At 42.8% G+C, this 22829-nt stretch overlaps 1 protein-coding gene across 1 annotated transcript in view; it reads right to left on the reverse strand.

Moving 5' to 3' along the window:
• Positions 1-22829, reverse strand: part of nlk2 (nemo-like kinase, type 2) — an 82175-nt gene that overhangs the window by 43417 nt on the left and 15929 nt on the right. The window contains exons 2-3 of the mRNA XM_038973382.1: positions 1887-2016; positions 1640-1695 (exon numbers count right to left, since the gene is read on the reverse strand). Of these exons, the coding sequence (XP_038829310.1) occupies positions 1640-1695; positions 1887-2016 (186 nt within the window). The remainder of the gene's footprint in view (positions 1-1639; positions 1696-1886; positions 2017-22829) is intronic.

Here is a 22829-nt window from a genome sequence, read left to right on the forward strand (position 1 = left end):
AGAGAATGAGAGAGAAAGAGACACAGAGAGCGAGCGAGAAAGAGAGACAGAGAGGGATAGAGAGAGAGTGTAATAAAGAGGAAGAAAACACAGATGACATATCTGTTTCCATGGCCTATTCCTGGTTTCCCTGCCTTCAAATAGACCGCTGTCTGAGTTCAATATGCCACCACTCCCCCAACACTCTCAAAGGCACAAATTGTCATGCACGTGAGAGCACAGCATATATTCCAGTTGTTGTTTATTCTAGTATCAAAAAGCACACAGAGAAATGATGCTATACAGTACACTCATTAGGGCCTTCCATTGTGTGCTTTAAAGCGAGTCCAAAAGACAGCAGAATGTCACACAATTAAGAGTAAAGGGAATAATCACTCTGCTGAATGAGTAACAGCTAAAAATACAGAGGTAAATAAATCTCTCAGCTAAGTGGGTTTTTTGCTTTTGTTTCTTTATTAATGAGAGATCAATTTCTCTCATAATTCACTAGAAAGACTGCCAAGATAGAACTAAAGAAAGTCCACTTGGTTTAGAGAGATCTAAACTAGAAATAAAGAAATGTAGTGAAGGGTTTATAAGAGCATATGGAGTGACCGGGAGCCAGTTCAATACAGGGGAGCAGCGTGTAATTTGTATGATTCAATTATATGCTAGATTACAGAGAAAGCTCAGAAAGCATCAAGCCTCATTCCTCCAATTCCAGCCCATAAAGGAAATATTAGAAATAAGAATGGAAACTAAATGGGACATCTCAGCAATTTACACTCCCTCCCTCTTTACCGCCCTCCTCATCCTCCTACACCCGAAAATAAACCATTAGGCAGTTATGTGCTGGGGCGCCAAGGAAAAGATAACTAAAAGGTGTCGGTGAGAGGCTTGTGCCTTTCCCTTCACCCTGAACATGCAGAATGGGAGCAGGCTCAACTCATTTTTCCAAAGCTACAGTATTCAGTCAGTCACTAGATACCAACTGATAGTGCTGTCAACTGATGAGGACCAATATGGGGGATAGCAGTGGGTAAACAAACAGCCAAATGACCCCCCTCCACCCAAACCACCTGTAAGAGTGAAAACATAAGACTGAGAAAGAGGTAGACGCCACCTGCCAGTAGATCACCCACCCATCTATCTCCCACTGAATCAGCAAGCTCAGCTCCTTTCCTCCGGTTTCCTCCCACGCCCCCAATCGTCACTCCTGGAAGCAAAATAATGTCAATGAGACAGGTCAGTAAAAATCTCACCATTTTAACAACCCCAACAAACATAGACTTCCCTGGTCATAGGCGATAGAGAGAGTTTCTAAATCTGATAGGGGCCTTCCAGCAAGTAGCATAAGACTGGATCTGGACTGACTCCATAGGGGCTGAGCCCACTTAGCAGTAATGACACAACACATCCCATCTAAACAACGCAACGTAAACAGATCAGATTTAATATACAGCAGACAAGTCTGTCCACTTTAACCTGTGGAAGGAGCCAGCAGCCAGGGAGATTCACTGATAGCTAACATAGCTGCTTAAACAAAATTGCATGGAATGTGTAAGAAGTGGTTTTAAACTCCTACGATTGTGAGACTGGAAGGAAGGGGTTTGATGAATACAGGCCACAGACTGGCTACTGTGTCATCGTTTAAGGATACATTTCCTCAAAGTAGTCGATGTGTGGAGGCTGTAGGATGTCGAGAGCCGAGAGCACCTGTGGAGAGGAGAGGAGGTCAGGCACATCCGCAGGGAGGGGATGGAGAGAGGGATCAGAGAGAGAGAGTAAAGAGAGAAAGAGAATAGAGAGTAGGAAAGGACAGAGAGGAAGAGATGAGGGTGGGAAGTGACAGGGGGAAGAGAAAAAGAGGAACCAAGAGAGGGGAGGGAGGCTAGCCATCCACTCACGTTATCATGTTTGAAGAAGCACAGCATCTTCAGCTCGCGGAAGACCCTCTTACAGGAGACGAGGTTCTGGAAGACGTTGGGCATCTTTTTGAGGGCGACTCGCTTTCCATCCCGGGGGTCCGTCACTGACCTGGAGTGGAGGGAGAGGATCAGAGAATGAGACAAGACCCTCACAGACAGCACACAGCAAGCTCCTGTCATAGCCCTGTAGTTGATGCCCAGCCACATATTCAGAGTGAGTGGCAATACAGTAAATTATTAAAAACATGAAAAACATAGCATGAAAAAACAAGCAGTCTAAGAAATGATCAATATTAACAGTGCTAAGAGAGAAATAAGTGCAGTTCAGATTAAACACTGCTTTGGTTACGCTACTGAAGGTACTATGATCTTAGCAGTGGTGAAGTAACTGCAAACCCAGAAATACAAATACATCTCACACCAGGAAGGTCACATTCAGTGGTGTTCCTGTATTAAATAACAACATTTATTTACATTTTCCTTAAGGAAATGTCTTCATAACAACCACCTAACCCCAGCCTTAAGAGGAAGATTAGTCCAAAGCATTTTACAATTCCTATTAGCAGAAAACAAAAAGGTCGTGAAATAGAGGTTATTTATTTTCACTGAGACGGTGGTCATTGAGGCACACTGTGTAGTTTGTCAACATGCATCTAATGTAACATGGCCCAGAACATCCGGAACCCTTGACACACACACACAATTAAGTATGTACAGTACCAGCAAAAAGTTTGGACACAACTACTCTTTCAAGGGTTTTTCTTTATTTTTACTATTTTCTACATTGTGTAATAATAGTGAAGACATCAAAACTATGAAATAACACATATGGAATCATGTAGTAACCAAAAAAAGTGTTAAACAAATCAAAATATATGTTATATTTGATATTCTTCAAAGTAGCCACCCTTTGCACACTCTTGGCATTCTCTCAACCAGCTTCATGAGGTAGTCACCTGGAATGTTTTTCAATTAACATGTGTGCCTTGTTAAAATGCTTTTGAGCCAATCAGTTGTGCTGTGACAAGGTAGGATTGGTATACAGAAGATAGCCCTATTTGGTCCATATAAGTCCATATTATGGCAAGAATAGCTCAAATAAGCAAAGAGAAACGACAGTCCATCATTACCTTAATAAGACATGAAGGCAAGTCAATCTGGAAAACGATCAAGCGCTATGTTGAAACTAGCTCTCATGAGGACCACTACAGAAATGGAAGACCCAGAGTTACCTCTGCTGCAGGGGATAAGTTCATTCGAGTTACCAGCCTCAGAAATTGCAGCCCAAATAAATGCTTCAGAGTTCAAGTAACAGAGACATCAACATCAACTGTTCAGAGGAGACCGCATGAATCAAGCCTTCATGGTCAAATTGCTGCAAAGAAACCACTACTAAAGGACACCAATAATAAGAAGAGACTTGCTTGGGCAAAGAAACACGAGCAATGGACATTAGACCTATGGAAATCTGTCCTTTGGTCTGATGAGTCCAAATTTGCGATTTTTTTGTTCCAAACGTTGTGTCTTTGTGAGACGCAGAGTAGGTGAACGGATGATCTCAACATGTGTGGTTCCCACCATGAAGCATGGAGGAGGTGTAGGGGTACTTTGCTTGTGACACGGTCAGTGATTTATTTAGAATTCAAGGCACACTTAACCAGCATGGCTACCACAGCATTCTGCAGTGATACGCCATCCCATCTGGTTTGCGCTTAGTGGGACTATCATTTGTTTTTCAACAGGACAATGACCCAACACACCTCCAGGCTGTGTAAGGGCCATTTGACCAAGAAGTAGAGTGATGGAGTGCTGCATCAGATGACCTGGCCTCCACGATCACCTGACCTCAACCCAATTGAGATGGTTTGGGATGAGTTAGACCGCAGAGTGAAGGAAAAGCAGCCAACAAGTGCTCAGCATATGTGGGAACTCCTTCAAAACTGTTGGAAAAGCATTCCAGGTGAAGCTGGTTGAGACAATGCCAAGCGTGTGCAAATCTGTCATCAAGGCAAATGGTGGCTATTTTGAAGAATCTAAAATATATTTTGATATGTTTAACACTTTGTTACTACATGATTCCATATGTGTTATTTCATAGTTTTGATGTCTTCACTATTATTCTACAATGTAGTAAAAATAAAGAAAACCCCTTCAATGAGTAGGTATGTCTAAACTTTTGACTGGTACTGTATAAATCCACATAATCACTCAAATTATGTTTCAAAGGTAATGGTAATAAAAGTTATTAACAAAGTGTGGAGACAAGAAGAAAGTGTGATCTGATAGAGAGAATATGGTAAATGGTTAACTGGATGAAGTATTTGTTTAATTTATCATGCCTGCATTGATGCCGCAGATGGATCATTAGCAGACAGAGCAGAGAGCCATGTGTGAGTCAGACACGCCAGACCTCCCTTGGAACCCACATCTCACTTAAAGGACACAGACACGCACGTAGTCACAAACACACACACACACACTTACGTACACTACAGCACCACGCACAGTAACTAACATTCACCAACATACCCATGAACCCTCTCACTCAGACACACACACTTCCAGGCCGAGAGATGAGAAGCAGTAACCACCTTGAGGATCTCGCAGACCCTCACAGTTTTTAATCAGCAAGCCTTTTAGAGATGAAACGCTTTTCCAAAATAATATTATCCCCCACTTCAAACAGAGCAGAAAAAATAAACCCTAAAAGCATAAGAGTTTAATCTAAGAAGAAAAGGCTGGTTCCACATATCATTTCCTTCCAGAATGGCCAGGAGTGAAAATGTATCCATCAATTGTGGTTTGATTCAAACCTACAGCCAGATACCATGCAGCAAGCCTTCTGATGTGGGTCGACAGGGTACCTGCTGATCTGGGCATCACTGGGAGAGTACAAGGAGGCGTGGGGGGGGGGGGGGGGGGGGGGGGGGGGGTCCTGATGCGATTTTTCGCTTGGACGGCCGTCTACGCACCGACTCACAGCGACAAGTTCAGAAGAGAGCATAGGGAACCCCAGTTAGAACTCAGGGCTGAAGCCGGTCTGACCAACCAGATCTTGTCAAAAATACAACATACAGCGGACACTGCTGCTGAAACAGTCTGCATCTCTGGCAGAACATTGATCTATGTGGTTGAGACCTGTGTGCTGTGCCGCCTGCTATCCACTGCTCAAATCATGCAAGAATCCAATTCAATACTGGACATGTTAGTGAGCGTAACATGTTTTTATAATTGGCATTTTTAGGACAATACCTATGAATATTTGAAATGTACCATATTGCTTTCGCGGGGGTATTGTGCTGCATGAATTTGCTAATGCAATATCCCTACCTCCGTGGAGTAACCTACACACATCCGTGGAGTAACCTACACACCTCCTCGGTTTCCTGTTTAGAATATATTTGGAGATATAGGTTTTAACACCAGCCTGGGCTCTCTCGTGCATCAGCTTTATGGGGAATGTACTAGCTAATGTGCCACAGTTCCTCTTGTCCCATCGCTACATTACGACAACTACAGTAGGGCCATCCCCGACTAAAATAAAATATTGGTTCGACCAATTGACTGGTCGAAATTTTAAAACATGTATTTTTCCATATCCAGACACACCTTATGTATTTCAATAAAATCAACTACATGTAGGCTACTGAGATTGTCTGATGCTTTAAGCACACTGTGAATTAAATAATTAAGACACACAAATGACTCAAGAGGGAGCCAGAGATAGCTTAAACAGAAAGAAAAAAACCTGTTCCCGAACCACCACCTCCTGCTGCTGCTGGCCTTCACAGATTCTGCCATTACACTCCCGAAGTAGCTGGTAATAGGCTACACTAGGGGGTCAGCAACCTTTTACATTTAGAGTGCCAAATGTATATCTTACCATTTCTACCGATCTGCGTGCCAATTACGATCTTCATCTGGACATGTTTGTGGAACAATTTCATTTATAATATAGTCTTCATATCTCAATCATTGTCATGTGATTATTAAGAATTATATCTAAATTAAAATTATACAAAATCTAAAAGTAACTTCTATTGCCATTGCCAACTTTGTAAATATAGCCTACATAAAGCCAACAAATAAAAACATTGCAGCTTGTAGTTACAAAATATCCTGATAAAAATAAATCACATTGGCTTTGCATGGCCTGTCTGCAAGGAACTTGAAACATTGTATCAACTATCAACTTGGTCCAGCCCCTAGTTTGCTCTAACAAACTTGCAACATTGTATAAAATACTCTGGACCCTCAGTTTCCCACGCCAGTGAGATTCAGACAGACAGCTGTAGGCTATTTGCGCAAGGTATAAGAAGTAAATCGGGTAGGCCTACTTTATGACCTTTCCACCTGATAAAAGCATGACATTTCTTTCCCTTTTCACGCAAGTGGTTATAGAAAGGGAGCTGGAAAGATTTTTCAAATAGGCTACATTGAGGAACTATTGTCACTCTCAATGGATATACAGTACCAGTCAAAAGTTTAAACACACCTGCTCATTCAAGGTTTTTCTTTATTTCTACTCTTTTCTACATTGTGGGACAATAGTGAAGACATCAAAACTATGAAATGACACATGGAATCATGTAGTAACCAAAAAAAAGTGTTAAATCTAAATATGTTATATTTGACATTCTTCAAAGTAGCCACCCTTTGCCTTGATAACAGCTTTTCACAATCTTTGCATTCTCTCAACCAGCTTCATGAAGTAGTCACCTGGAATGCATTTCAATTAACAGGTGTGCCTTGTTAGCAGTGAATTTATTTCCTTCTTAATGCTTTTGAGTCAATCAGTTGTGTTGTGACAAAGTAGGGGTGGTATACAGAAGATAGCCCTACTTTGTAAAAGATAATAAGAACAGCTCAAATAAGCAAAGACAAATGACAGTCCATCATTACTTTAAGACATGAACTTCAGTCAATTTCAAGAACTATGAAAGTTTCTTCAAGTGCAGTCGCAAAAACCATCAAGTGCAATGATGAAACTGGCTCTCATGAGGACCTCCACAGGAAAGGAAGACCCAGAGTTACCTCTGCTGCAGAGGATAAATTCATTAGAGTTAACTGCATCTCAGATTAAAGGCCAAAAACATGCTTCAAAGTTCAAGTAACAGACATATCTCAACATCAACTGTTCAGAGGAGACTGTGTGAATCAGGCCTTCGTGGTCAAATCGCTACTAAAATGACACCAATAAGAAAAGACTTGCTTAAGCCAAGAAACACGAGCAATGGACATTAGACCTATGGAAATATGTCCTTTGGTCTGATAGAGTCCAAATTTTAGATTTTTGGTTCCAACCACCCCATGTCTTTGTGAAACACAGAGTAGGTGAACGGATGATCTCCACGTGTGTGGTTCCCACTGTGAAGCATAGAGGAGGTGTGATGGTGTTGGGGTGCTTTGCTGGTGTCACTGTTGGTGATCAATGGATATAAAAACAGACTGTTTACTTGCTGTTTGAGGTGAAGACATTTTTTATTTGAGAAGGATTCACAGCTCATTAGTGGTGGTGAGTTAAGCCAATCAGAAATACTATAAGATCCCCAAATGGGCACATTCATACGCCTACATTTGTGCGCAGGCCAGGTAACCTAGGCCTACTTCTATGCGTAATCAGCAGCGCGTCCTTACTCAACATTGACAGAGCACTTCAAACAAAACAATGAATGAAATGTAAATGAAATGAACCACAAGTGTAGCCTAGGTTTTGCGCTCTGCAAACAACGTGTCCACTCTGACAATGAGAACTGTAAAAGGCCGTAATAGTAATATATTGAATGCATTCACAGAAATTATGTTAACCAAACAAACATTGTACATGACAAATTATGATCAAACAATCGACCAGTCGACAAAATGGGGTCAGCCTAAAACTAGTGTCATATTTAGAAGATTCAAACAAAGGTATGTTTGAAATGTCAATAATCATGTTATATTTAGCCTCACACTGTGGTCTGGTGAGTTTACTGACAGGAACTAGCCTTCTTTCCACCGCAAGGTTAATGCATCATAATGCATTTTTTAGAAGGTGTATTTTAGATCCAAAAAAAGGGGAGGCGGAAGGTATCTCATCTGTTTATTATTAATAGATGGTGTGTTTCAGGCAGCTAGTGAAGGATCTGCAGTCACAGCAGCAACACTCTGTGGCTTCTAGGCCCTCTGTCTCCCCTATAGAGCAGCACAGACCGCAGCTGCCTGCCTGCCTCTCCCCCAGCCTGCATGCTCATCATGACCAGTGTCACTCTCTCTCTTCACAAACACAGGAATGCTTTTATTATTGTTGCTGTGTGTGTCCTGGCCAGGAGAAAGGGAGGGACAGGTAAAAACCTCTCTGAATAAACCAATGTTAGGCCTCACCTGACCTGTCACTGTCCACAATGCAGTCCACAGCTACACATCACACTCATAGTGGATCTGGTTCCACCCCGGCACGGGCAGCTCAGAAGAACAGGCACAAGTTACTCCACAAACCACTCAAACATTGGGAGGTTTCATGCTCCTCATTAATCAAAAGCAGACAACAGTGGGACGTCAGCTTTGCCCCTTGCTTACATTCCACCTAGCAGATGCATAGTTTAATCACTATGATGAAAACCATGTTCATACATACATCCACCCCACACACCCTCATTTTCCATATACTTGTTACTGGCCATGGGTGGGTGATTGTTGCAGAATACCCACAGGTGGGTATTAGGTCAATGCCCTGACGACCAGGGCTGGATGGTATACCGTATTTTACTATATACCAGTATTGATGCATGGACCGGTTTGGGTTTTTACTTTACCTTCTATAACGGTATTTGAATGTTTGGTTTGTTAAATGTGATATGCCGTGTGTAACGTCCATTTTTATAGTTTACTCCGCTACTTGAGTCATCCCTCTCATCTCCCTCTCTCTCACTCCACACAGACTTAGTCCCACCCCATGTCACTCAAGGAGCGCATTTGTTGTTGCTTGACCACGAGTCACTTCCGTTCAGTCTGCATGGTCAATGCAGCACGTGCAACACTGTTGATGACAACGATGTTGTTTCCACTTTGATCTTCATATAAATCCACAAGCGTTCTATAATTACAATATTAGTTTGTGTTTCTTATATCTACAAACAGCTAGTTTGTATTTTCTTAGCAAGTTAAGCTAAATCGTATAAGCCACTAATGCTAATCGCTAGTTAGCTAATAAAAGTACTGAGTCAGAGCAATCGTATCTAGCTAATACAGCCTGGTACCAGTGCTGGTGGAGGCCGAAATCAGCATGTTGTTTGTACAGCAGTATCTTCTAAATCAAAGAGGAATAGGCGAAGCATGAATATGTTGGCTATATGAATAAAGATTTAATGTAGCCAAAGATTATATGGTCCCCTAGGAAACAGAACATCACGGTTCCTAGCCTGCCACAATAACTCGTCCATGGCATTTTCATTCGTTATCATGTCAAACAATGTATTCAAAGTGCCCACTATTATTTATATTCTAACTATAGAATTATAATAAACATTCTATTTCCATGATTCCAAAAGTTCACCCAAGTGTTTTGATCTAAATCGCAATTGCAATATTTGGTTAAAAATATCGTAGCAGTGTGGAAATGATCTCAAATAATTGCAGGAAATGCAGAAATGGATGGAAATGCAGGAAATAATTTTAGGTTGAAGTTGAATTGAACAGTATAAAACAATCAGAATGGAGAAAGACCCATTGAAATAATTTTGAATATATATGTGTTGTCATGCTAGGGTCACGCACTACTCATGAAGCAAATGTTGAACTTTTATTAAATCAAAAACATAAAATACCGTCAAATACCATCATACCACCATTTTTAAACATTTTAATAACATATATGATATTTTGGCCATAGACTCCAGCAGCTAATGTAACAATTGTGGGGGTGATGAAACCTTTTATTTTTTATTTAACTAGGCAAGTCAGTCAATAACAAATTCATATTTACAATGATGCCCTAGGAACAGTGGGTTAACTGCCTTGTTCAGGGGCAGAACGACAGATATTTACCTTGTCAGCTCGGGGATTTGGTCTAGCAACCTTTCGGTTACTGGCCCAATGCTCTAACCACTAGGCTACCTGCAGCCCCAAACATGTGACAACAACAAACACTATATAATACCAGCACAGAGAACAGCACAGTACCAGTCGTCCTCTACAGGCAGGATCAGTTTGTCCCAACCTTAATTAAAGAGAATAATAGCAGGTTTAGTCCCACAATAGCCACAATAATCACAAAACAAATGCCTGTTTGTGTAATGTGCTACTCAGATAAAGGCAGTAGTTTAGATCAGAGGTCGACCCATTAACCCCGGCATGGCCGATTAATTAGGGCCGATTTGAAGTTTTCATAACAAATCGGTAATCAGACTTTTTGGATGCCGATTATAGCCGATTTACATTGCAATCGACAAGGAAACTGCGTGGCAGGCTGACCACCTGTTATGCGAGTGCAGCGTCAAAAGGACCTTGTGGCTGCAAGGAGACAAGGTAAGTTGCTAGCTAGCATTAAACTTATCTTATAAAAAAACAATCAATCTTCACAATCACTAGTTAACTACACATGGTTGATGATATTACTAGGTTAACTAGCTTGTCCTGCGTTGTATATAATCAATGCGGTATCTGTTAATTTATCATCGAATCACAGCCTACTTCAACTTCGCCAAACGGGTGAGGACAAAAGCGCATTTGCAAAAAAAGCACAATCGTTGCACAAATGTACCTAACCATAAACATTAATGCCTTTCTTAAAATCAATACACGGAAGTATATATTTTTAAACCTGCATATTTAGTTAAAATAAATTAAATGTTAGCAGGCAATATTAACTAGGGAAATTATGTCACTTCTCTTGTGTTCAGTGCAAGCAGAGTCAGAGTATATGCAACAGTTTGGGCCGCCTGGCTCGTTGCGAACTGTGTGAAGAACATTTCTTCCTAACAAAGACCGTAATTAATTTGCCAGAATTTTACATAATTAAGACATAACATTGAAGGTTGTGCAATGTGACATCAATATTTAGACTTAGGGTTGCCACCCGTTCGATAAAATACGTAACGGCTCCGTATTTCACTGAAAGAATAAACGTTTTGTTTTCGAAATGATAGTTTCCGGATTTGAACATATTAATGACCATAGGCTTGTATTTCTGTGTTTATTATATTATATGTAAGTCTATGATTTGATATTTGATAGAGCAGTATGACTGAGCAGTGGTAGGTAGCAGCAGGCTCGTAAGCATTCATTTAAACAGCACTTTACTGTTTTTGCCAGCAGCTCTTAGCAATGCTTGAGGCACAGCGCTGTTAATGACTTCAAGCCTATCAACTCCCGAGATTAGGCTGGCAATACTAAAGCGCCTATAAAAACATCCAATAGTCAAAGGTATATGAAATACAAAATGGTATAGAGAGAAATAGTCGATGCGTCATAATTCCTATAATAACTACAACCTAAAACTTCTGAACTGGGAATATTGAAGAACTGGGAATATTGAACCACCAGCTTTCATATGTTCTCATGTTCTGAGCAAGGAACTTAGCTTTGTTACATGGCACATATTGCACTTTCATTTTCTTCTCCAACACTGTGTTTTTACATTATTTAAACTAAATTAAACATGTTTCATTATTTATTTGTGACTAAATAGATTTTATTTATGTATTATATTAACTTAAAATAAAAGTGTTCATTGTTTATTTCAGTATTGTTGTAATTGTTATCATTACAAATATATATATACAGTATATAAAAATCATCCGATTAATCGGTATTGGCGTTGAAAAATCATAATCGGTCGACCTCTAGTTTAGATTACGGACGTATTTAGATTAAAGTTTGCGTTCAGTGCTGAGAGTCGTCAAGCAGTGTTTACCCTATATTAATTTAGCGGCGGGCTGCCCCTGCTAAATTGTTACCGCCACTCCAAATTAACAATTTTTTTGAAAATAATTTTCAGGATGGTAAAACGTTTTCAGTGTAAACTTAGACTAAAACCAGATATAAAGTATTTAGAAAAGATCATTCAAAAAATATCAAGGCATTGATTTAGTTTTATTTGAGTCACTCAGATAGCATAAGAACACAGCATAAACTATGGCAAAATGAGTTGCAGGAAAATAGCCTTAAAACTAAAATGTTCTCACCCCCTTTTGCCACTGCTACTGAGAAAAATCCTAGGGGAAACACTGCCTAGTCAAGCAGAACAAAGCAACTGCTAACTTTGCCTGGAACATTTCAATGCCCACTTATTTAAAACAACCCCTTTTTTGTAAGTATAAGTATGTGCTAGAATATATCCCAAATGGTATGAATCAACACATAAACCAAACAGGGCTAGGGCTTGGAGTCTGGTAGCTGCAGGCCTGGTACTGCGAGGTGGACCACAAAAGGCAGCCCCTTTGAAAGTGAAGCCTGAGAGGACACAGAGACAGTACTGTGCTGGCACTGGCATCTAGTTAGCCATTTTCCCGGCCTCTTTCATTTCCCTAATTAAGCAACAAAGCCTGGCCTCCTCACCCATGCTCCTCCTTCAACCCACGGACCAAGGCCTTCACCTCAGGAAACTTCACAACAGTAGACACATACATGCTTGTTGGGCCCAGCCTGCTCCACGTACCACCTGGCTCCTGGGAGTCTCAGAGAGGGGGTCACCAGGTGTTACCAGGTGTCAGCCAGGATGGACGTGTGAGTTTGGTTGGTTTGAGTCACACTCATAAGTAGGCTTGGGCGGTATACCCTATATACCTTATACCGGTGTATTTGGCAACAGCCACGGGATGGTTTTTCAATACCGTCAATACTGATGAAACTATTTATTTTGAAAGTATTTTTTTATCCATTTGAATATTTGTAGATACTTTTTAAATAAATAGCTGCAGTCAACTTGTGCAATACGTTAGGAGGTAAAGCAGATCGCGTTCTTCATTTCACCTGTCACATAATTTTGTATTATGATGCTTACCGGTAGTCCCCAGTCACGTGGTGTTTGTTTATGAGCACACAACAAGTCACTGTTGTGCAGCACACACCAGGTGATCTAGTTACAGTACGGAATTCACAACTAAATGTTTGCCAGCAAGACATCTTATAACTATTAAGTGAACAGTCTACATTTTTCAAAATGCTCTGCAGTTGTGCATTTGGTTTGCTAAATTAGTAGGTAGTTATCTATCTAAGTGGTTAGCTTCTTGCAAAATCAAGCTTCTCTTGGTAACAGCAGAGAATCCCATTCTGGGTTAAGAGTCTTGCTGTCTAATATTTGTTTTGTGAGTGCAGCAAAACTGAGTAGCATTCTTTTGTTCGTTGCATAACTTTATGAGCTGGGGGTGTCTGTCCTGCTAATAGTTTGTCAGAGATGTTCGCAATGTGCTCATTAGCATTTAGCTGGCATTCGCTATGGGATTTTACATGTAATTGTTAGCATTGCTAACTTTCAGATTACAGAGGCTCAGTGGGGTTTGAAAATAGCTCCTCTTGTGTTCAGTGCCAGTATTACTGAATATCCCGAGATGGCACAAGGTTGGTATGAAGATATGACAATCTGGATACCTCCCAAGCCTAATTAGAAGGACTGATTGTTCTGTTAAAAAGCTCAAACCTCACCACAGGAATCTGGTTAACTTAATTATTTTTCTTTTTACAGGTAGTCAATGCTGAGACCAAGGTCTCTATTCCAGATGAGACCTGTTTTGCAGAATAAAACATATCAAAATACAATATACACATTAAACTACACATCCAAATACACAACAATAGTATGGGGAAGAATTAGCATATGCTTGCATGGCAGCAGTGAGGGGTGGTGGGGACAGCGTGTGAGGCCCCTCTCGTTCACATGACACACTTCCACGTCTACCTCTTACTAATCTGGGAACCCAGAACCAAAACTGGCTAGCGCTGGCCAGCTCGACTGTTACGAGAGACTATCCTCCTAAATCACAATACCCAGAAACAGTTATTGTGCTGCAAACAGCAGCATCTGCTGTAGCCATTTGCAACCTATCCAACAATTAGCTGACAAATGAAGAAGAGTGCTGCACAGAAGAGTGCTGCAGGGATGGCACCAGGGAGAGAGAGACGACACATTATGGCCAACCATTCATTGCCTGCTAACTTAATCCCATTTGCCTCACTGGAGAAGTTTGGCTCTAACACTTTTATTCACATCTAACCTAAAGTGCCTGTGCGAATCAGATATTTATTGAGGAGCACTACTTCAAAGTTCTTAACAGCTATGAGACAGAAATGGGGTGCATGGCTTTTTCATAGTTTAGCTTGGGTTTCATTTATATTTCTGGATGATAGAATGTAGTAGTTTAATTTATAGTAGAACAACATATTCCATTGGGTTCACATCACAATCGTTATTTTTTTAAACTTTTGAATTAGTCTCTATGGGGTAAGAACACATCAATGCTAAATTGGCAGAAACAGTAGTAACATACGTAATAGTAAGGCCTTTAAAGAGGTTCAGCACAGCCTACTGTAGTGGTCGTGCTCACATACACCCATGCATGAGTTAGTGTCAAACAACCTACGGCTGTTCAAACAAGGCTTTAGAGACGATCTGGTGACAGCTAGCATAGCGCTCCCTCTGCTTGTTTCAAAGCTCTGCAGAGGTGTCAACAACCTAGTTATTTAAAAATAAAGTGTTATAGTTATTCTTAAAAAGTGTAATTACAGTCACAGATGCAAAACGGAAGCATTTTTAACATGCCCAGGGCAGAGAAGAACATGGAGGATGAAAAGTGACAGACGCGAGAAGGTTTTAAGAAATTGTTTTAGGGAGAGAGAGAGAGACACAGATCACAGCACCACCGGGTCACTTTCTAAAGTCTAATCTCGCTAGATAATCAGATTGGGAGGAGTTGGTGACAGCAAGAGAATAGGAAGATGATTGAATGTCTGTGGTGAGAAAGAGAGTGGCCTACGACATGTGTCTTGATTATTTTTGTGTCAATGCCAATTGCATCATGTAGTCCATTTAGTTTATCTCACTAGAAAGATTGAGACACAAAAAATGGTGTGATTTGAATTAACAAAGTGGAGACAAAGGTCTGTGAGACATGGGTTTGATTTTAGACACATGAAAAGTGGGATGTATATGGAGGGTACGGGGCAACAGAAGACGAACAGTAAAGCGGCTAATGACTTTGGAGATAGGGAAAGGGCCGATAAACCGGGGAGAAATTTGTGGGACTCCACCCGGAGTGGCAGATCCCGGGTGGACAGCCATACCCTCTGCCCGAGCTGATACCGGGGAGCCTGGGTCCGGTGACAGGCCGCTTGTCGTCAATACCTGGAGGTGGTCTTGAGAAGGGCTGACTGGGCTCTCTTCCAGGTACGATGACAGAAGAGGACAAACATCTGGGCCGACAGTATGCCAATCTCTTCCTCTTGCTCAGGAAAGAGCGGGGGCTGATAGGCCAGAGAACACTCAAAAGGGTGAGAGACCCGTGGGGTGTATTTGACCCACACTAGTTGCTGGCTCCAGGTGGTGGGGTTGGCGGACACCAGGCAGCGAAGAGTCGTTTCCAAGTCTTGGTTGGCTCGCTCCGGCTGGTCGTTGGACTGGGGGTGGAACCCGGAAGACAGGCTGGCCGACGACCCAATGAGCATGCAGAACGCCTTCCAGAACCCGGGACGAGAACTGAGTACCCTGGTCGGAGACAGTGTCCACCGGGAGTCCATGGATCCGGAAGACGTGCTGCACCATGAACTGGGCCGTCTCTTTGGCAGAGGTTAGCTTGGGGAGAGGAATGAAGTAGGCGGCTTTGGAAAACCAGTCCACTACTGTCAGGATGGTGGTGTTGCCATCAGACGGGGGAAGACCCGTGACAAAGTCCAGGGATATGTGAGACCAGGGACGGTGAGGGACAGGCAGTGGTTGAAGAAGACCAGCCGGCGCTTGCCGAGGAGTCTTGTTCTGCACACAGACCATGCAGGCAGCGATGAACGCGGAGACATCCGGGACCATGATTGGCCACCAAAAGCATTGTCGCACAAAGGCCAGGGTCCGACGGGAGCCTGGGTGGCAGGCAAGCCTGGAGGAGTGGGCCCACTCCAGAACCGAGGAGCGGACACCATCAGGCACAGACATCCGGTTATCTGGGCCCATAATGGCACCAGCAGTCCAGTCAATGATGGGATTATGTTGCTTGGAGCCAAGAAAATCCCAATATCACGGGAACCTGAGGAGACTTAATCAGCATTAATTGGATTGCCTCGCTGTGGTTCCCTGACACTTGTAGGTTGATGGGAGTGGTATTGTGAGTGACCCGGCCTATAGAGCGCCCATCCAGAGCTCTAACGTCCATGGGAATGGAGATGGGCTGAGTGGAGATGCCCAGCTCGGATGCCAGGATAGCGTCCAAAAAACTCTCATCGGGCCCCAGAGTCAATGAGTAACCAGAGACATTTTGACTGGTTCCCCCACAGCAGGATGGCATGGAAAGGGGTGCGAGTAAGGGGAGAGGAAAAGTTATCCATAAGGCCCACCAGAGTACAAACCCCTTCTTGATGAGCCTGGTATTTTAAATGGGCAGGTAGCTACGAAATGTCCCGTAGCTCCACAATACAGACAGGTCTGGGTGTGGAGTCGGCGTAAGCGCTCAGCCTGAGTCAATCTAGTCCTGCCCAGGTGCCTGGACTCCGAAGGAGGCGAGCCGGCAGCCCTCGTGATTCCCAAGAGAACTCGGGTGACGTCGGGTTCACTCGGACATGTAAACTTCGGGAATCTCCAGGATTCTTCGGAGGCGAGGTGGGAATCGAGGGCAACATGGCACAGATTACCTCTCTCTCGTACGTTCTCGAAGCAGCCCATCGATCCGGATGGTCAAGGCTATGAGGGAGTCAAGGTCCATGGGCAGCTCCCAGGCTGCAAGCTCATCTTTGACCACCTCCAATAATCCGTGAAGGAACATGTCAAACAAAGCTTCCGGGTTCCAGGCACTCTCAGCCGCCAACGTGGGAAAAATCCAATGCGTAGTCTGCAACTATGTGAGTTTTGACATAGCTGGAGCAGCTTACGCGCAGCCTCTCTCCCGGACAACGGAGAATTACACACCTTCCAAACTTCCGCAACTAACTCCTCTAGACTGAGGCAGATGGCGGACAATTGCCACCACACAACCGTAGTCCAGTCGAGTGCCCTCCCGGACATCAGCGTTATGACGTACGCTATCCTTGAGCGGTCTGAGGGGAACGAAGAAGGGTGCAGCTCGAAAATGAGGGAGCACTGGGAGAGAAAAGCCTGGCAGGTTCCGGAATTTCCAGCGTAGCGCTCCGGAAGAGGGAAGCAGTGTTCTCAGGACAATGGGGTAGGCTGGGAGATTGTGGGTGTGACCCGCTGCTCAGTGGGGAATCTGCGTAATTGCTCTAGCAAAGTCTCGAACGCCTGGTCATGGCGTTCTGCCAGGGTATGGAGTCCCGCCATAAGACATTGCAGTAACTCCTTGTGACATTCAATAATGGCTCCTTGCAGGGAAACACCATTATGGAACTGGTCTGAGTCTGCTGGGTCAGTCAGGGCCAGTTTGTACTATCATGTTTTAGGGAATACCCAGATGCAGAGAGTGTCGAAGTAACAAAGGTTTATTACTAGAACAGGGGCAGGCAAACCGACAGGTCAAGGGCAGGCAGAGGTCAGTAATCCAGATCAGAGTCAAAAGGTACCTAACGGCAGGCAGTCTCAGGGTCAGGGCAGGCAGAGGTAAATAATCCAGGGCGGTGTGACAAGGTACAGAACGGCAGCCAGGCTCAGGGCAGGCAGAATGATAAAAACTGGGAAAACAGGAACTACAGAAATAGACAGGAGCAAGGGGAAAAACGCTGGTAGGCTTGACGGACAAAACGAACTGGCAACAGACAAACAGAACACCGGTATAAATACACAGGGGATAATGAGGGGAGATGGGAGACACCTGGTGGGTGGTGGAGACGAGCACAACGACAGGTGAAATAGATCAGGGTGTGGCACAACAAGTAGATCCTTATACGCCTCCATAAGGTAAGTCTGAATACCAACTACTGAGAAGTACATAGGAAAGGCGTGCATGCTTGTTTTGGTCCTGACGTCAGAGTGTGCAGCTGAATACACTCGGTTTGTTATTTTACCTAAAACATAACCAATCTTTTGTTTAAACATAAATACCGAACTTGTTTTTGCATGGACTCCATGACGCAGTTAGCTTTTAACAGTTAGGACCGCTATTTCTTGTCCCGGAATCCCACTTAACTGTTAGAACGGACGAGCCGCTAACCTAGCTAAGCTGCTAACGTTAGCCATCAAGATCCCAGAGAGCCATGATTAATACAAAAATAATAATAAAAGTGTGCCGTGAGGTGTTGCTTAATTCGTTTTTTTAAACCAGGTTTTCTGTTCACTTGCGCTATATGAGATGGAAGGGAGTTTGGTTGTTCGGTAGCAGGAACATGCCTTCAAACCTACATGCTATTCTACTCCATTATGGACTTGTGTAATGTAAAACTTTCACACAGACAAACCATTATATTCCCTCCAAGAGTTGAAAGGTAAAATGTCTTACTGGCAATGGCAACATACCATGTTACAGCGCTATTCCAGGAAGAGCTGTGAGCGTACAATACCGTTCAAAAGTTTTAGAACACCTACAATCCCCCGACCTCAACAAAATTGAGATGGTTTGGGATGAGTTGGAACGCAGAGTGAAGGAAAAGCAGCCAACAAGTGCTCAGCATGTGGGAACTCCTTCAAGACTGTTGGAAAAGCATTCCAGGTGAAGCTGGTTGAGAGTATGCCAAGAGTGGGCTAAAGCTGTCATCAAGGCAACGGGTGGCTATTTAAAAAATATATATTTTGATTTGTTTAACACTTTTTTTGGTTACTACATGATTCCATATGTGTTATTTCATAGTTTTAATGTCTTCACTATTATTCTACAATCTAGAAAATAGCAAAAATAAAGAAAAACCCTTCAATGAGTAGGTGTTCTAAAACTTTTGACCGGTAGTGTACGTGTGTGTGTGCATGCTTGTGTGTGTTTGTGTGGGGTCATTAGAAGAAATGGGCTGTGTCTGTCAAGCCTCAGAACTTTATTACTGTGTTCCAGGCAGTAGCCTTTAATCTTTATGGTGGTTGTTTGAGCATGTTAGCAGCACTAGAGTGTTGGAGATGGATCAGGGGTGGTTGATAGCACACAGCAATTACATATTATAAAAGGCCTCCAATCCCCTGCCTAATTCATATTAGCTCTGCCTCTATCAGTGAGGATGCATGGCTGCTCTGGCCTGGGCTAGCCTGGAAGGCATGGGGGTAAGGGATGGCAGGGGGGATTGCAAGTGGACGTGGTACAATTGATACTGTATGTGCTGCAAATATGTGCTAAACAAAAAGCCCTCTCTCTCTCTCTCTCTCTCTTATTAAAGCAGCTCAGTTATCACCACGAGAGGCATTATACAACTGACTAGTTCTTAAAGAATTTTCATACATATGAATCTTCCACTGTACTAGGGAGAAATATTCCCTCTAAACTGCATGTTATGCAGAAGAATTGCCAGCCCGCGCAGACGCACAAGACTGAATTTCTCTAAAATGTACACCATCTTTCAGGCTTTAAACAGATCATATTTTACCTCTATTGTGGAAATTGGTATCGAATCAACATAACAGTCCCTTTCAACGCAACAAACCAAATCTCACTTCAAGACTGAGTTGGTGATTTTGTTGTAGGCTGAGGAGCGCGTCGGAGTATGTGCTAGCAGCTTGGTCGATCCAGCATCTGCATTGGCGGTGCAGCATTTACTGTGATGCCGCCTCTGCAGAAGTCAGGGCATTCATACTTCTTGCGTTTCGCGGAGCAGTGAAGGAAGTTATCAAGGAAGGGAGTTTGTGTTTATACAGGACGTACCGCCCCCACCTACAGTCAACAGATCATGTCAGTGCGGACCTATAGAGTTATATGGAGCCCTCCGCGTTATTATAAAATTTGGAAGGCACACGGCATCTTCGTACAGAGCTTGATTTGGCCTCCGCAGACCTCCGGAGACTCCGCGATTGTGTCACTCGCCCCCCGTACGGAGCCTCAGAACCGCATTAAAGGACCAACCATAAATTGGCTTTTATTCTATTATTCTATTTCACAGAGATCACTAACCAGAGTTGTGTGTTGCCGCATGTGCACATTTGTTGATATTCTTTACTAGTTAGTCAGTTAGTACCCAGTTTAAAGCTAATTTCGGTCAGCAATGCGGGAGTGATTGCTTCCTACAAGAGCACAAAACTTGTACATATTGTACAGTGTATTCGTTAAGTATTCAGACCCCTTTACTTCTTCCACATTTTATTACGTTACAGCCTTATTCTAAAATGGATTAAATAAAAATAGAGCTCCGAGACAGGATTGTGTCGAGGCACAGATCTGGGCAAGGGTACAAAAACATTTCTGCAGCATTGAAGGTCCCCAAGAACACAGTGGCCTCCATCATTCTTAAATGAAAGAAGTTTGGAACCCCCAAGACTCGTCCTAGAGCAGGCCGCCTGGCCAAACTGAGCAATCGGGGGGAAAGAGCTTTCGTTAGGGATGTGGCAAAAAACCAGATGGTCCCTTTGACAGAGCTCCAGAGTTCCTATGTTGAGATGGAGAACCTTCCACAAGGACAACCATCTCTGCAGCACTCCACCAAATCAAGCTTTTATGATAGAGTGGCTAGACGGATGCCACTCCTCAGTAAAAAGGCACATGACAGCCCACTTGGAGATTCCTAAAAGGCATCTTAGACCATGAGAAACAAGATTTTCTGGTCTGATGAAACCAAGAATGAACTCTTTGGCCTGAACTCCAAGCCTCACATCTAGAGGAAACCTGGCCCCATCCCTACGATGAAGCATGGTGGTGGCAGCATCATGCTGTCCAACCTGAAAGAGCTTGAGAGGATCTGCAGAGAAAAATGGGAAAAATTCCCCAAATACAGGTGTGCAAAGCTTGTCGTGTCATACCCTGTAATCGCTGCCAAAGGTGCTTCAACAATGTACTGAGTAAAGGGTCTGAATACTTATGTAATTTCGATATGTTTTTTTTATTTTTTACATTTAAAACATTTCTAAAAAACAGTTTTTGCTTTGTCATTATGGGGTATTGTGTGTAGATTGATAAGGGAAAAAACCAAAAACTATTTAATGAATTTTAGAATAACATTGTAATGTATATATTTTTCGAAAAAGTCAAGGGTCTGAATACTTTCCAAATGCACTGTATCCATGTGGAAATGTTATGGAATTTGCTTCATTGGTTTTGTTGATAGGTCACTCTGTTAGGCCTACATTATGCTTAAATAGCCACAATAGCCTATTGACCACTGTCTGAAACTGTAACAAAGTGAGTACAGCCTCAGTGTTCACAGTTAATAATGCATGCCAGAAGTCGCGCAGAATGCTCGCAAAATAAAGTGCCCACTCACAAGACCTGAAATTTGCTTTGCCACATTTTTTTTTACATTGCTAAGGGGTGACACCAACTGCTGTTTCAAAACAGAAAATGACTGATTGGATGTCGTGTTTTCCCTAAGCTGGGACAACTATACTGACAGCTGTTCTGATGGATAGCTCGATCAACATCTACAGTGTCTCACTGCTCGTTACTGGACTTCCCCTCACAACACCTATGACCCATATTCATGACAAACATGTTTGAACACCAGTCTCAAGGTATTTATTTTCCCTTGGACAAGCAGCATGTTATAAATGTTAGCTTGGTTTCATCTTTTGACCAGTTGACAGGGTCCCTGGCTCTTTTCAATGATGGGATCCAGGTTGATTGGATGACGATTGATTTAAAGCACCATACAATGCGTATGGCAGCCATCTTATGCCACATTGGGTTCCCATTTGCTGGGTGTTAAATAAGGTCAGTTCATTTCCGTTGACAAATTGATGTGTTCATGCTATCACAGTCCCAAAGAAGCCACTTGAATTTGAGAGGCTTGAAATGGACTGAGGGCATTTTGTTATGTAATTGGATTAGATGTTCAAGTGAGAGGACTGAGGTAAACTCTCTCATGTTTTTGTTGCCATTCTCCCACTGTTGCCTCGCTCACCTTCTAATAAATCAAATGCATGTGACATCATCCCCTTGTTCATCCCAAAAATAATGGAATTGTCTTAATTAGAAATGTTAATGATCGTACAGGCTAATATTAGCAAACCCCTCCAGGCACGAAACACTAAAGAACAGGGGCTAAACACACACACACACAGTTTTGTACAGCTAACCTTGTGGGGACACACAATTCAGTCCCATTCAAAATCCTAATTTCCCTAACCCCTAAACCTAACCCATACTCTTAATGTAACCCTAACCCTAGCTCCTAACCCTAATTCTAACCCTAAATCCCCTAAAAATAGAATTTGACCTTGTGGGGACTAACAAAATGTCCCCAGTTGGGGACACACACACAGAATATTGAACACAACTACACACTCTTATACATTCACACACACTGACGCACAAATAATCACAGAATAATAAATGCCGATACCAGTGCACACATTTTAACACACACACACACACACACACACACACACACACACACACACACACACACACACACACACAGCGCATCGCAGCAGCTATGTCAGGATCAATCAGCCATAGACAGTGGAGGCCCAGGGGAAAGATGGCAGATAATGGTTTATAGCACAACTCGTGTCCCTCCTGGCTCACACAGTCAAAAACACAGGCACACAGTGGAGCGCCAGCCTGCCTGTATGCTGCAAAGTGTGTGTGTGCGTCTGTAAAGTGGATGATTCTCTATATCTGCGTCTTTTCTCTTCCAACAGAAATCAAATATTTTATTTAATCTCTCTTCAAAGTACAATAGAGGAAGAAAACACAAGACACTTGTGTAGTTCCCTGTAGACACAGAGGT

Source organism: Salvelinus namaycush, chromosome 34 (assembly GCF_016432855.1).
Source record: "Salvelinus namaycush isolate Seneca chromosome 34, SaNama_1.0, whole genome shotgun sequence".
In the NCBI taxonomy this organism is placed as follows: Eukaryota; Metazoa; Chordata; class Actinopteri; order Salmoniformes; family Salmonidae; genus Salvelinus; species Salvelinus namaycush.